Below are 16,221 nucleotides of genomic sequence, written 5' to 3'. Positions count from 1 at the left end.
AAATTAAGACAGGCATATTGGAGCAACTAGCAGACAAAGCATTATAAGGAAATTATAGTGTAATACTTTAGGTATGATATATTTAGTTGACCTTAGTTCCTCTACATAACCAACAGTGTTGACTGGTAAACACAGCTACCTGGATTAAGATGGCCGCCTGCCTCATGTCCAAGAACTCTTTCCTCTGCAGTTGGGCCCTGAACCAACGCTGCAGGAAGATGATCTTATGCATCACATCCTTGTGCAGCATGTCCTGCAGCTGCTGACGCTCCAGCTCTTTTAGGTAGACCTGGGTAAGAGGTACAAGACAGGCCCGACAGTAATGACACTATAGCAAAATAAAAATTACACATCAACGTTTATCATACAGGAGCTTCAGATGAAGCAGGAATTTGCGGGGGCCCACCTTAGTTTTGCCTATCTGGTAGTTGGTGGGGTTGAGGCCTTTCTTCTCCAGGAGCACTGCAATATCATCCTTGGAAGCCGTGGCTGGTTTAGGTAAAAGCACCCTGAACTGTTGTAGGAATTCCTAAAGAGACAAAAGGCTATTATTACCAGACTAGTGCTAGTGCTAGTGGAGGTTTATGCAGTTAAAGTGCTTCAAGATGGATTATAAAAGAAAATATATAATAATGGTTATAAAATCAAATGGACTGGACAGCAGTAATGCATTATTATAATGATGGCTTAACAGTGGCCTACAGTACCTGGAAGGTATACTTGGCTCCGTAGCCTGACCTCCTGATGCGCACCGTTTCCAGCATGCCTGTGTAGCGCAGCTGTTGTAGAACCAAAGCCTCATCCAGACACATCTCCTTCTGCTCACACAAACACACAGAAAACATATCTGTCCATTACCAATCAACACACAGAATTAATTAGACTATGATAAGCAACCACAAGATGTTCTGGCTATGAGTGATGTGGGAACAGCTCTTACCTTCTCAGCATTGGAGCGAATACAGCGAATGAAGAAAGGCTCTGCTCTGCCCAGAGTCCCCAGGAGTTTGGTCAGAGAGGCCTGAGACACACAGTGGAACAGGGTGGGGTCAGGGTTAAGTTCAAGAAGGCTGGTAGGGTAGAGAGGCACTGGTAAACTGTGTACACTCAACACTGTTGTTGTGGTCACCTGGAACTGGGCACTGATGCTTGGTGGTTTCTTCTTCTTGTGTAGGTGAAGCAGACTCTTGGTGGTGCAGTCATGCAGCGTTAGACCCACAATGAACTTCAGAGACTTGGAGTCCAGCAAACTCTGCAGGGTCGAGTGACAAACCTCAATCAGGTTTCATTCATTCAAATATGACATGGCAGGGTGCACAATATAAAAACGGTGACGTGATTCTTGAAACGTGTCAAATCTTAAATCATAAACAGAATCATGAAAGTTCATGCAGTCATAGGACTCCAAAGACCCTTTCTTTACCTTAGGGATGATCTGCTTCTGCTTGGTGTTCTTGTTCTTCCTGTACGTAGAAGGAAAGGTTAACAGGCATGTGTTAAAAACTGGACAGGGGAGGTAAACACATCTCATTGCAGCTGGAAGATGTGAGGGTTAGTGTGATGGTGAGGCTTCATCATGCACTGTCAGTCAGTGAACATTATGCCAGAGATGCACCTGAATGATGGAATGAAATGGGGTTTACACCGTGGAAGAGGGGAAGGATAACAGGAAAGAGGGATGCCATGTCTATGGGGGCACAGAGAGACAGAACATGACCTCCAGTCAACCAATCAGTCAGACCTGAATAGGTTCATCACGTCAAGAAAGCACTTCTTCTTCTGTCTTCCTTCTATTTCTGCCATGTATCACTTGATGTACATTGTCGCATGCTGAGTAGCCATTGAGGTCAAACTATCGGGGACACCTCACATTCCTCTAGATGTCACTTTGCCCGTGCAGCAATTAAAGTATGCATTCAAGCCATCACTTCTTTAGCCTTTGATTTAGCCAAGTTATCTACAAAATGAATACGGCACACAGTATAAACACACACATTATGCGAATACAGAACACAGTGGCAGCAGGACCTGTGTCTCAAATCTATGCCTTAGCCATCTTATTCAAGCTCTAATAACCAGTACTGTCCTGCCGTGTTCTGCCTTCTATAAAGAAACCAGGAATTCTCTAAGGGAGGCTTTGTTCTCTGAGCATTCACAGAGAGGTGTGGTCCCACTTTGACAAGCTATTAGTGAGCATGTGTGTCTCTTGTGTAATGCTTTCTGTCTGCTGTCTGAACAGGTAGGCAGTGTGTTTTAGCAAGGTGACTTTGTCAAACACTGTGTGAAGGGTCATTTTTTAACCTGCTTTTAAAACACAGGTCTTTGATGGTGACAGCTATCGACAGATAAGCCATATTTTGTATTTTGGCTTTTTGAAAATAGCCAATGTACAAGCTCAACACGATGTGACACATCGTGTTGTAGATCTCTCGTGTTGTAGATCTCGTATTTCTGAAAGATTACGAACATTAAAAACAACTTTGGAACACCAGAGTTAAAGTGCTTAAACTGGTCTAATCATCTGGATTGAACTTTTAGTCTAAATGAGTCTAAGCTGGTTTACATTCATCTAGGTTAGACTCATCAAGCTGGGCTTAGTCTGAAGCTAACTGAGCCATCAATCATGAGCTGAGCCAGGCTAAACTAGACAGGACTGATCTGGAGGTGGGTGCCAGGGTCTTGTCTGCCAGTCAGACTCACTGGAGGACATGACGTGGGAAGCGAAGACGACCCCAGGACTGTAGCAGCTTGCGGGGGTCCTCACCATCCAGCTGTAAGTCCTTAATGGAGCTGATGATCTGGGCATGCATGTCTCTGATCACACATACACCCACACACCAGTACAGTATAGAGGAGCAGAGAGGCGAGGGGAGGGAGGGGACAAGAGCAATGGGACCGGGAGTGAAAGGAGGACAAGAGGGGGAAGAATAAAAAAAAGGAATGTAGGACGCAAAAGAAGTTAGGACACATGTTGAAAATAAAACACACTGCCACCAATACAAAACACCTCAGTACAGGAAGAACACACTGCAGGATGATTGGGAGTCTGACAAACAAGACTCGTTTCAGGACTCACTCCGATCGTGCATGAAGATTACTTTACTCTCCATCCATCTCTGTATTCAGGATCATTCGCATAAAGCAGTCAGATGTGACAGACCACCCAACCATGCTGCCTTAAGCCCAATTTATACTTTGTCACACTGTCGGTGCCGTTCGCCAGTGACTGACACCACGATACAACAAAGTATAAATTAAGATCAGAAACATAAACACACAGAGTGACAGAAGGAGGGGAGGGCATTAGGATTCAAGCCCGTATGCCAGTAGTTGTAGTGAGCATGCAGAGCTGAACCAAAGCTCGCCGTGGTTGGTCGTCTCCGTCATGCTATGGGGTGGGACTGGTGGTTATTGTCACCAGTGAAGACAGCATGATATTTAGACCGTCAACAAGGACCGGTGGTGTCTTTGTTTCTTTAGTTCCTTGATAGTTCTCGTTGTAACTTTGGAGACTTGGGTGAGGAGGGTGCTGGTGAGGTTAATATTTGGAGGACTCTCCAATTTCTCAGAGCTGGCTCATGCATCGCTCGCGTACTTACCCATCACCAAAGCAATAACAAGGAGGTCAAGCAGGAGAAGAACAGGCTACTGTAATATATGTACTAAGCAGGACACTCTGAAATTGACCTCTGTGCCTTACTGTCTAAAGGTATGGTATTAATGAGGTTCAGCTGTATTCTTCCTGTTTATTCAAACTGACCTAGTAATTTCAGATGTGAAAACAGGACAGGGGGCCAAGTTTCAGAATGATCACCGCTCAACATAACAACACTGCTCAGTTCCGTTCCATTCCATTTGGAGATCGCTCACACATCACTCTGTCTATTTCACTACTAGGCATGTCTGTGTGCATGGGCTGTGTGTGTGTGTGTGTGTGTGTGCTTCTAGCTCTCCAAAATTAATGTCGGTAATATGGGCAGCTAACCAGAGCAGCCCAGTAAAAACAACCTGCTAGTGTTCCGAAGCAAAAGAAATAAACTTGGGGAAGGAGTGAGATTACTACAGTTATAAGCAGGGCTAGGGAGAAAGAGGATTACAGCCAGGAAAGACTTGAATTCTAGAGGGTGGCATTGTCTCACAGCATCATGCAGTACTAGTGCATTGCACTTCCTCTAAGAGAAAGCCTTACTGACCATCCACACTGTATGTCACATATTATGACTCTGAGAAGAACTTTATACTTTTGAGGAAGCTTTGTTTTAGTACATACTGTAACTGGGGACGCAACTATCGATTACAATTATTTTATTCTATCGATCATTTTTTGGATTAATCAAATAATCAAGAAGCAAGTTTTACATCAACAAATCAATGTTGAAATTTTCAAATAAAGTTTTTATAATCAAACTAAATAGATTAGTCTAACTATTGCACCTCTACAATGCCTGCAGCATTTCTGAACTGTTCAATACTGTGCTTCCTCAGGTGACATGTGAGCAAACACCGGAATGAGAAACTGGGCTGGTGTCCATTACCCCCCACAATGACAAGTACTACACACACGCACACACAGTTCCCTTCCTGCTTGACCATATCCCTTCACGCTTTACCCTGGCCTCTGAGCCAACTTACTTCTTACTCTCATAGCTAGCAAAGATGTCTTCAAAGGCCTCTAGAGGGCGATCCTCTGAGTGATCAAAGTAGAAATCGAGCATAGAGGCTCGTCTGTGGAGGGGAGAAGGAGAGGAGAGAACCACAGACACTGGGGTCACCGAAAGGCGGGAGGAAGCAGAAGATATGGGCAGGCCAGATGAGCTGAAGGAGGATTCATATTTTAGTGTGATGAATCTGAGCCATCCAATTTGTTCAACTGAACTTCAGAGCGTTAATTTAAGAGTTACAGGTTTATTTTTGCATTTAAATGAACACTGAAGACTTCATTGTACACTGAACCGCCTTCAGCTCCCTAAAACCACAGTCCAATCTTTCTCCGACCCATGCAGTACCATGTGAAAGGTCCACAGTCCACGAGGCAATAAAACAATTCCTCCAAGAATGTGCATCACTAAGGGAAACATTCACAAGTTATTACAGTTTATTGTGCATTACTAGAGGAAATGGTTGCAGTGGTTGAATGTCTGTTCAACACGAAATGGAATTTGCCCCCCGTTCTTCTCCCTGTGAAGACGGAATGTTTATCAAGGAGTTTGCAGCGATGCTCCTCATGTGCAGTGGTCCACACATCTACTGCAGTTCACCTCCAGGGCAGTTACACAATCAATATACTGCATATTGATGACATTCCAGGTACAGTGTGTGGGGAGGGGGAGGGGAAGCTTACTTGTACATCCGCTCCACTGGGTTATTGGACCTTTGAAGCTCTCCTAACGGGGTCCTGGAGGTGGGGCGAACGACTCCTAGAAGAGAGAAAGAGACACAGACACACACACACACACAGGTTTTACAAACATTTGTGGACATTGCATTAACTGACATTCATTCCATATATTTTTTATTATGTTAATTATTTGTTGTACCAGTATTTACTTTCTATTGTATGTTGTCCATGTCATGTTCCTGCGATTATGTGTGTGGGAGCTAATCACACAAACCACTGGACGTACCAGTAGGCCTAAAATATCACTCCACCTCAAAATAAAACACACACACACACACGAACACACACACGTGTATAGACTGACCAGGGTTACATGTCTGTGGTCATTCTTTTGTTTTGGTTTTGATCTAGATCTTATTTAATCTTGTTAACCGACATTAAAATAGCCTCCTGCGTCAATGGGTCACTTCTGAGAACACAGAAATAGTCTGGAGGATTGAGGCTTGGAGGAAAATGGGTGAGGTCTACATAAAAGCCTCACGTTTCAGGTCTCTGTGTCCTCTAGTGAACTGACCTTAAAAAGACTAATTACACAGAGAGAGAAACGTGAGAACTGTGAAGTTGTGGTACACACTGTACATGTAAAACACACTCTACAGTCTGAGAGGTCAGCCAGCTATGGTACCAAAACACGCACATTAAAATCCCGAGTTAATTTAACACTGAGCATGTTACTGTGTAGTAATTTCACAGAGCTATTTAATTTCTAAAACTGGATTACAGTGACTATGTTACATAATAATTAAAGTATAATGTATATATGTGTATAATTTCTAACCTTGCATTGTCCCTTGTGAGAATATGTACTGTGTCTCTAGGCACATTTATGTCCCTACACTTTCAATGGGACAAATTCCTTAACAACACTAAGCACTATAACGGTATTGTCTGCCTTGCACCAATTGTCAACAATTGCTCCAGTGCTTTGTGTGTCTTGCTCCTGAGATGTACCGGATCAACCTGATTGGGCTTAAGGCGCAAGTGGAACCTACCTTTAAGCCTTACTATAATTATATTGTTCATCACTTTCATCATCATTGAAGTTTTGGTGTGGAGTCTTAACGATTCTTTAACGACAATATCTTTATAGTTATACTTGGTGTGAACAGCCCATTATTGTGCTTTATAAAGTGGTATTCTGATTGCAAATACTAAACAATCCAGTGATCCACTGTTGCAAAAGTCTGTACAATAACAGAGTAGCAGATTTTGACAATGCTGATAACATACCTGCAGTCTTGGCTGCCCAGCGACGGCCAGCCTCGTTGAAGGCAGCCATGCCTCTGATGGTGGCACGCAGGATTCCCCAACGGAACATCGCTACCGGGTCCATGCCAATGAGCTGGCGCACGTAGGCCCGGTCGCTGCTCCGTAGCAGGGCCACGATGTCAGGACGCATGTGGTCTGTGTTCTTCTCCCGGAAGTCCTGATGAAGTCAACGATAAAAGGGGGAAGTGAGAAAACACTAAACAAAGAACAAAAGACAAATGAGCCATGTGAAAACAGCTGTTATTCTGTTATTCAGAAATTCTGTGTACCCAGTGCGTGCCACGTCATCACGCACAAAGGCCCAATACCTTAAAATAGGGTCTTGTGAGCGTATAAAAAAAATCTGTCTGGATTAGCATCAGAGATGCTCTCCAAATGCATATTCTGAGCAAATAGCAGATTAAAATAACACTAAACAAAGTTCTGTTTAGGTGTAACTGAATTTGGGACAAATGAGCCATATGAAAACAGCTACCGATTACGCTGTTATTCAGAAATTCTGTCACATTTAACACTTCACTTCCATGAATATTGTTTACATTAGACAGCTTGAATTAAGCTAAAACAGTTTTTTTATTTATTTTTTTGCCACACACTATTTAGTATCTGAAGCATCCATCTTCACCTTAATGTGGTACTTGACCTTCCCGGCGAAGTGTTGAATGACAAAGGCGGGCTCCATGACAGGCGTGGGGACAAAATACTTATTTCCCTGGTGTTGCTGCTTGAATTTGTTCAGCAAGGTTTTATCTGTAGCATGTGGGAAACTAAAACAGAGATAGAAGGTAGGATTGAGGACCAGGATAAAAGGGATAGAGTACAGGCAAAATGTGGAAAGGTTTCAATTTAGTTGAAATTGAGACAATAAACCCCATAATCCCTCACAGCAGGGCAGTTTTTCGAAACAGGAATTTAACCAGCAGGAATAACACAGAAATAAATGTATAGAACAGACATTGCCATTCATAGTATTCGTGGGCTTCCATGTCAAATTCGTGGGCTTCCATGTCAAATGTGAAACAGGAAGTAATCAATCCATGAGGTCTCTTGTTTGATATGAAGATGTTATGGTTGTCAACAGAGCCATGGGGTAAAAATGGCAACCAAGAAACTTATTTAGATCACACATGTCAGACACCATGAGAGTTAAACCCTTCCACCACATACAAAAACAAACTATTTTGTGTGAGGATGTTACTCTATTGCCGTCACTTACTTGCTCTCCTCATCCAGCAGGTAGAGCAAGCCAGTGGGCTTCTTACTGATGAGGTGGATACAGCCCACGTTGTCCGTGTAGTCGATGTTGTACCAGGTGATGCCCTCTGCCTGGTACTCTTCCTGCATAGAGACAGGACATGGTATTCTATTAAACCAGTACATCAGTCAAATTAGCAGGCATCGCAATCCTGAAACCAATTCCATCTTAAGTTACATAACCGCTTTAACTGACTGGTTAAAAATACAAGATGCTAAAAGATGATTATTTTTATTACCGTTATTGTTTGCACCAAAAACATCCACACCCTACAAAAACTGCTGACTGACTGGTGTGTTTTAGAATGTTTTTGTGTTCCGTCATAGGTACTTTACATTTTGTTTAACCAGTTCAGCAGCACTTTTATTGTCATCAAGTATGTAACCAACTTACTCCTAATTAAAGAAACCTAGTTATTTGGATGACATTGGAAGATAATAATAATAATCTTTATTGTCCCGAAGGATATTCATCTTCACAGATAGTTTTATGGGTTAAGAGAAGAGCCTGTAATCAGGTCAGAATCCAGGCCAGAAAGCAGGATGGTGTAAAGATGGCAGGAGGCACACGTGGTCTATTCATCACAGAGAACAAGGCTGCAATGTACAGACAAAAGGAGAGGCTCACCTGCTCTAGTTTGAAAATATGCTGGTTGAAATAATACTGCAGCTGCTCATTGGCGTAGTTTATACAGAATTGCTCAAAACTGTTTCTCTCAAAGTCCTCAAAGCCGAATATGTCCAGGACACCGATGGACAAGCACTGGAAAACAGACATGGCCACAGTGGAATGTTACGCTTGATTCATAGTCCATAGGACGACAGTGTTGCTTGCCACAAAGAACAGACTTTTGGTGACATTCAGTTCTTGTCGGCAATCGATACCCTCATACTGTGGAATATAAAATTAGGTTACTTTTAACAACATGCTATTAAAGATGGAGTGCAGTGATTTTTTTTTATTTCTTTTCCAGTTTTTCATGTGTTTATGAGGTGTGTTCATTAGACCTCTTGGTGTGGTTATTATATGCAATGATGTCTTCCCTTATGTATTTAGAAATCCCCCCCCCCCCCCCCCTTATCATACAACAACAATTGTGGGTGTGGCTTCCGTTCACCTATCATCACCCACCAGAGGAGGGGAACCAGGTATACTTAATTAACTGGTGAGAGTTAAAATGGACATTTCAACAAATACTATCCACTTTTTTGAAGAAAAAAATATCTTCCTCCTATAATAATAATACCTGATGATCATGTTTTAGGGTGGGAAAAAAAAGCACGGCACTCCATCTTTAAATGAGGAATGTATGGCTGTAATCACCTCAGACATCATGGCACACGTGTCATGTCGCATTAAACTTAAAGGTGGGTTCATTATTGTTTCTTATTTGTGCAAGTTGTTAAGTCAAGTCATTGCTTAAAGCTTTAAGAGACTCACTGGGACAGATTCCTCCATGTCTTTCTTGTTGAGCAGTGCATGATTGATGCGCAGAACAATCCAGTCAAACAAAGCACTGTACAGAGACTTTGCCATGGAGTCTCTGGCTGTGATAGCCTGATGGAAGGAGAAGAGTTGAAGGTTAGAATCAGAATCAGCTTTATTGTCACAGTTTTACAAGTAAAAAGGTGAGTGAAATTAATTTCTGTGCATAGTTCCTAGTTACTACTAGTGCTGAAAATGATGAATCAATTTACAGAAAGAAAAAACTATTCAATGTAACTTTCATAATTGATTACTTGTAATCAATCTTTTTACAAGTGGGAATATAAAACATTCTGGTTACAGGTTCTAATGGTAGAATTAGCTTGCTTTTCTCCATATTCATAAAATTATAATTAGGTGTTTTTTGGTCAGATTAAGTGAGCAATATATTGACATCTGCCGGCGGAGATATAAGATGCATGTCAGGAACATTGGAAAGAAGACAGCACTTCTAGACGGGTGGCATACAGAAAGAAGGAGGGACACACGTAGACACACACCACTAATTAGTGTGAAGGATAACACTGTTACACTAATGACAGGCTGCAGAGATGGATGGATGCATGGTCCCTACCTCACTGTGGCTGTAGGAGAGAATCAGTTTGTCATTCACTGTCACCGTTTTCCTCTTTGTCAAGGCTTCGACCAACAGCTCCTCCTTAACCTGGGAGGGAATTATTAAGACACCGTCACGTACAATACATACCGTAACTTACACTCAAAGAGTAATTACAGCTACACATGAAAATCAGGGTCTTGACTTTGAGCACACAAATGTAACCAAGTGGGGACACTCAAGAGTTACAAATGGATAAATGAACAATGAGACACACACCTTGAGAAGGTCTGAGAGAGTAGCCAGGACCTCCGGAGGTCCCACGTCCAGACCCTCATCTCGGCCCGTGGACTTCCTCCTGTAAGTCACGTTGCCCAGATACAGGATGGCCGACAACACAGAGAAGATCCTGCAGCACAGAGGAGAGGTTGAGCGTTCAATGCAAACAAAGAGCAGAGGTTGAGCGTTCAATGCAAACAGAGAGCATTCTCCTGACACTCGCAGTCTCATGATAAAATGTGCAAAGTCGATGCTTAACGACGTGCTAATTGTTGGGTCTATTTTGTGCTGCCCATGCCTCACTGAACTTCATAACACCATTATCCACAGAATAAACAAACTGGCTTTTCCTGCTGATATGAGGCACAACGTGCAGAGAGCTGAAGGGAAGTATTATCTTCAGAGAATGCCGTTTCCATCGTAACTGCCCCGTAACCGTTTATAGATGCGAGTTCCCTATAGGCTTTTGTTTGGTGTTCATATTCTGTATTTTAACACTTTGAGAGCTGCGCCCTCTAGTGGTCTAGTGGTACCTCGGCGCCATGCTTCACATTCAACATCAAGCCCTGCTTCAGTGTGTGTCACATGCTTCACAAAGACGAAACCGAAAGCACATTGTAGTCTAGCAGCTGGCGATGTCGTTTATCTTTCGCCAGAAAAAGTAATATGTCGGACACAATGGGATCAAAAATCACTATTCTCATCTGAACGCCGGACGGATTTGACAAAAAGACGGATTTTTGAGTATTTCTCAGACAGGCAGGAAATAAATCATAATGATTCCAATAGGGTGCGCGTGCATTTCGCCTTGTGCCTGGAGGGACATAGCAATCTGCCTAACAACCTGGGCGCAGTAGAGGTATGTGTTTGGCTTCTGCTGGTGGATTTTGATATAAAGTGATTACCTGCGGCGCTGCGGGTTCGGCTATCAAAGGGTAATTATGATAAGCCGTGGTGCCACGGCGACAAGGGTGTTAATTGTTTCGGTGTTGCTGCTGCAAGCTTACAACACGTCACTCCCCTCCAAATTAGAGGAGACTGCTTGTGGCCGAATAGGTTCAAATTCCTGGAACGGCAGGAAAAACTATTGGCAGGAAAGTGAATGTGCAGTGAGCCTTGAGCAAGGCATTCAGACTGCGGTTGTATTGGACAGCAGCTCCCAGGTGTGAGTTTGTGTAATTGTGTGTGTGTGTGTGTGTGTGTGTGTGTGTGTGTGTGTGTGTGAGAAGGGCATTGCTGAAAAAGTGCATAAATAAAGGTTTAAAAACAAACTATGCAGTATGCCCACAGTCTCCACACTCACTGTTTCTTGGTGGCTGGCAGGAAGCCCACCATCTCCATCGCCTGCTGCAGCCTCTCAAAGTCATGACGAAGGTCCTCCTCATCTTCTATCTTGAAGTTTTGCTGCAGATGTAGAGACAAAGTGGTAGTGTTAAGACACAGATGGAGAGACACAGGAAGGTAATAACTTAACCCATTTTGGGCGGGAACCCCTTTTGGTGTTTTAAACATTGTTATAATTTAGCTATTGAAAAATAGCAGATCTACAAGCGCTACGAGTTTGTAGGTCTGCTATTTTTGAGAAATCGTGAAAATATTTATTTCAGAAAACGTTAGATTTAGAGGAAATTAAAAATAAATTGAGGTCAGGCCTAAATAACTTAAGGCAGGGAAGTACAAGGAGGGATAAGAGAAAAACGGGAAGAGTCGAGGAGGAGGGAGAGTGGGCAGGATTAAGAAACAGAAATGGATGAAAGGCAGAGAGAGGGGACACAAAGAATGCCTCATTGACATGCAGTGCACACATGTGCAGGAAGAAGGAAGCATGAGGCCCATTCAACAGCACGCCAATCACACACCGCATAGCCACTCCCTCAGATTCAATAACAACGCCACCTTCCAAGGTCACCTCACATACCACATCCACCCATTCATGCAGTTCAATGTCAATTGACACACATTTGCCGAGAACACATTCACAGAGAAGACTGAGAATATTCTAACAAAATTAAATGCATGGCAATTAAAAAAAAAAAAATTGTTGAATGGCCATTTAATGCTCTTTTCATTGACATATTTCGTGCCGGTCGTTCACTGGCAGACCAGTCGGTGTGAACAGACAAGAACTGAATGCATGTGAAGGAGGAGCTTTGACAAAATACAAGATGGAGCAGTTATTTTTGTGGTAAGACCTCATTGTGTGAGGAGCAGCACCTACCTGCTTGAGGTAGAGGTAGTCTTCTGGTGGCAGCAACTTGAACTCCTTCCTTTCCTCCTCAGACGCACCCAACAATAGGTAGTAAAACACGTGGTAGTTCCTGGAAGAGTGCATATGCACGACAAACGTCAAATTAAGCCTGCGATCAACCTGGCATTGGTTTAGGAAAAACATCCCTGTTAATGATAAGGCCCTGTTTTATAAGCATACACTTATTATTAGAGAGTGGACAATACATCAGAGGACAAAGTGTTGAACTTGAAAAGTGTAGTCGTCAGAGCTCTTTTAATTAAGCATCCAAAGTTAACATACTGCCAAGCTAAAACAAACAACAATGCTAAGAATATTACAATAAGCTAATTAAAACAAGACAATAAGTGCACTGCTAAAAGACCTACAAGACTGTGTATTGTAGGTAGGTGGATATTGGCAACAAGGTTATTACAAATGAACTCAGCACCAATGGGTTGGATTGGGTGGTCAAATCAAGTAATCAAATGATTCCCGAGCGCGGCACGGCTGCAGCTAACTACTCCTTGGCTGCGGCTCACCGCTCCAAGAAATGGGAGAACAAATTTCACTGCGGTAACGTGTGTGACAAATCGTACGACTTTGAACTAAATTAAAACTAGATGTGGAAAAAAAACACAATGCTATTGTCTATTTATATACAGAAAATTCCTCCTGTAGTCTTTGTCAACAAGCATGAGGACGCATTGAGACTCGATTTGGTTCTCATGTCTTGGCTCCCCATTTTATTAAAGAATTGAATACTGAAATGAGCAAACCCACTCGCAAATCTAACTGATAATTATAATTAATTATTTAAAAAGGTAGGACTACCGGTAAGTGTTATTTTTTTTTTTTTTAAATAGCTCTATATTCTGATAGTACTCATCATTGCCATTCACCATATTCACACGGCAGCCATTTTGCTATTCAATTAATGAAATAATGCCACCCCAGGTGTTTATTGAAGCGCTGGAGAGACAGGGATACGCCTTTTACTGAACAAACACTCGCAATAGCAATGACTACTATGAGAATATAGTACTTTTACAAAAAACAAAAACCTTACCCTACCTTTATGAAAAAAGTGAATTCCACCCTGGGTGGTTTATAAATTACATTACATATTATTCTGTGGATGAGTGAGTCAGTGGCAAATTAGTCATATGCCCTGGTATGCTCTCTACTAAATGTATGCCAAGGTTTAAAAGTAAACAGTTAGTCATACTAGCAGCAGCCAACCCGGAGTCTAGCCGGCTATGAATGATAGTATTTCACATACGGTAGGTGATTTACAAAGGAGGGACACATGATAGCTAGGTACAATAGATGTATGCAACAAGGAGACAAATGGACTAGTAGCTCCTTATACCAACAGAACAGGTATTTTGCATTTGTTTGTGTAGGAGGGCAAGTTAATGCTTAACTCCGTAGCTCAGACAGGACTATACTGCACGTCACATCAAAGCAGGGCTCACCCAAACGCAACCCAGTTAGACCGTGATCTACCCTGTCTTATTTACACCACTAGTACAGTTCAATAGCAGCTAACATTCATTACACCACTGATCATCCCAATGATCCAAGAAGGAGCCAGACTGAGCCTTCTGTATAGTCCGGGGTTTACATTAGTCAATACTTTACAATATCTCCCTTAGAGATGGGGTGAGGAGTTCAATCACACGAGAGAGACTCGGAGTAGAACCGCTGCTCCTTCGCCTGGAAAGGAGCCAGCTAAGGTGGTTCGGGCATCTGGTTGGGATGCCTCTCGGGCGCCTCCCAAGGGAGGTCCTCGACGCACGTCCCACTAGGAGGAGACTCCGGGGCAGACCAAGGCGCAGTTGGAGGACATACATCGACTCACAGGCCTTGGAACGTCTTGGAATCCCCCAGGAGGAAGTCACTAATGTTGCTCTGGAGAGGGAAGTCTGGAGCACTCTAGTGGAGCTGTTGCCCCCGCGACCCGGCTACAGATAAGCGGTTGAAGATGGATGGATGGATGGAATACTTTGTCAGCCAAACATCCGGACATCCGGTTCCACTTTGGATGCAGTGTATTCCTTCTGAGCATTATGGAGATCTAAGGGTTTGAGGTCAGATGTAGAGTTGCTGGCCAATATTGATGACATCGGGGATCTATCACTGATGAAGTCACGTGATCCATCATGTCACGAGGCATGACCATATATGGAGGCGTGGGGTGACGGACGGATGGACTGACAGGAAATGCACGTTTTCATAGTAAATGCCACTGTGATTACAGTACCGGGTACTATCTTTTATTCAAATTTCGGTTTGAGTATACTGCGTGGTGTAGAATACACCACTGATGCTGTGCAACTGATGCTAAGCATTAGATAAGTGCTTAATTAATTCATTTAAATATTGCTGTTAAAATCGCTAAGAAAATAACCGATTGTTGCAGCCCTACATCAAAGGCACTTAGGGTACCTCCCCATGTTTGTTCAGAGGACCCCCTGAAGGTCAATGTGGGATTGTGGGTGGGTGAGGGATCGTGACCCTGCCTGATGCTCCTCACCTCTCATTCTTCTCTCTGGAGACCAGACGAGACTTCTCCAACAGATACTTCTCCACCACAGCCCTGTAAAATACAGAGAGAGAGATAAAGATGGTGAGCCAGAATATGACAGGAAGAAAGGGTGAGAAACAGGGAAGGAGAAATGAGCGAATGAGAGAAAGAGGAGGGTGGGGAACAAAGAAAGGAGAATAGGGAGAAAGAAAGAGCATCAATCACTTGATACTGAATGTCGGTCATCTGATCCTATCACTCAGCTGTTTGTGTATGTGTGCGGGTGCGTGCATGCGTGCGTGTGTAGGGGTCAAATGTGAAAGTGGACTGGTAATGAAATGACATGGAGAGGGAGGAGGAGGGGAAGTGAGGACAGATGGTGAGAACAATAAAATTGTGAACAGAGGCTGGATGGACAGTGAAGCAATGCACACAACATCACATAACACCACACAACGGCACACATAGACAATAGCCTTACTATGGAACTAATCTGATTTCAGAAGTACGGGAATTCTCTTTAAGTCGGCTTTTTGTTTGTAATTTTGTTTACAGAACAGTGAAAGACGTGAAATCAGAGACCTACTCTAGTGTCACCAGAAATAAAAGTAAAAAGTGTCTGCATTCCAACCTTCCAAAGTCACAGATTATGTGATTGTAAAGGCAGTGGTTTCCCACTACAAAAGTCTGAGGTCATAAAATGAGGCTAAATTTGATTTTACACGAGATGACCAAGGCTTGAATTAAAACAACATATATGTCAGTCTTTTATGACACCCTAAGTAGAGAGTAGAGAGCTGAGGTATCAGGGACTGTTGTTGTATGTCTGTGAGACTGAGACCTAACTAATGTCATACTGTACGGTCGACGGTTGCCAAAATTCCTTCTGCACGGCATGTGTCCCTGTTCTGGGGGCAAACATTCAGTGGAAATGCGTCGCAATGTGATGCATTGTGAGCTTGTAGATCTGCTTCAAGCTGATAAAAGAGAGAGCTTACTAGACCCCTGGGGGCCTCCGGTCAACTAGTATAATAGGGTTTAAGTGGTTAAGGAAGAGGATGTGTAGGACAGTACTGCAGAGATGTAGACACTAGACATCAAAGCCAGGTGACTCTCTCTCCTACTTTCTAACTGTGCTTTTCCATCTCACTTTTCCCAATCATCTTCCCTGCACGCTCTCTGCTGAAACTAATGAAATTCTGGAGTCCAACCACCACAAAGA

General features: G+C 43.0%; 1 protein-coding gene across 1 annotated transcript in view; it reads right to left on the bottom strand.

Moving 5' to 3' along the window:
• LOC310860729 (myosin IXB) overlaps nucleotides 1-16,221 on the bottom strand; it is an 82,017-nt gene that overhangs the window by 19,418 nt on the left and 46,378 nt on the right. Inside the window, 19 exon segments of the mRNA XM_083767849.1 lie at nucleotides 140-289; nucleotides 407-529; nucleotides 708-818; nucleotides 941-1,021; nucleotides 1,130-1,252; nucleotides 1,424-1,463; nucleotides 2,701-2,814; nucleotides 4,633-4,725; nucleotides 5,342-5,417; nucleotides 6,629-6,824; nucleotides 7,293-7,434; nucleotides 7,884-8,005; nucleotides 8,550-8,684; nucleotides 9,363-9,479; nucleotides 9,982-10,071; nucleotides 10,243-10,372; nucleotides 11,546-11,646; nucleotides 12,461-12,560; nucleotides 15,009-15,071. Coding sequence (XP_083623975.1) covers nucleotides 140-289; nucleotides 407-529; nucleotides 708-818; nucleotides 941-1,021; nucleotides 1,130-1,252; nucleotides 1,424-1,463; nucleotides 2,701-2,814; nucleotides 4,633-4,725; nucleotides 5,342-5,417; nucleotides 6,629-6,824; nucleotides 7,293-7,434; nucleotides 7,884-8,005; nucleotides 8,550-8,684; nucleotides 9,363-9,479; nucleotides 9,982-10,071; nucleotides 10,243-10,372; nucleotides 11,546-11,646; nucleotides 12,461-12,560; nucleotides 15,009-15,071 — 2,107 coding nt within the window.

The sequence above is a fragment of the Protomyctophum parallelum genome (genome assembly GCF_964188405.1).
Source record: "Protomyctophum parallelum genome assembly, chromosome: 6".
In the NCBI taxonomy this organism is placed as follows: domain Eukaryota; kingdom Metazoa; phylum Chordata; class Actinopteri; order Myctophiformes; family Myctophidae; genus Protomyctophum; species Protomyctophum parallelum.
The sequence above is the reverse complement of the archived record's forward strand: the minus strand, read 5'-3'. Positions and strand labels throughout refer to the sequence as shown.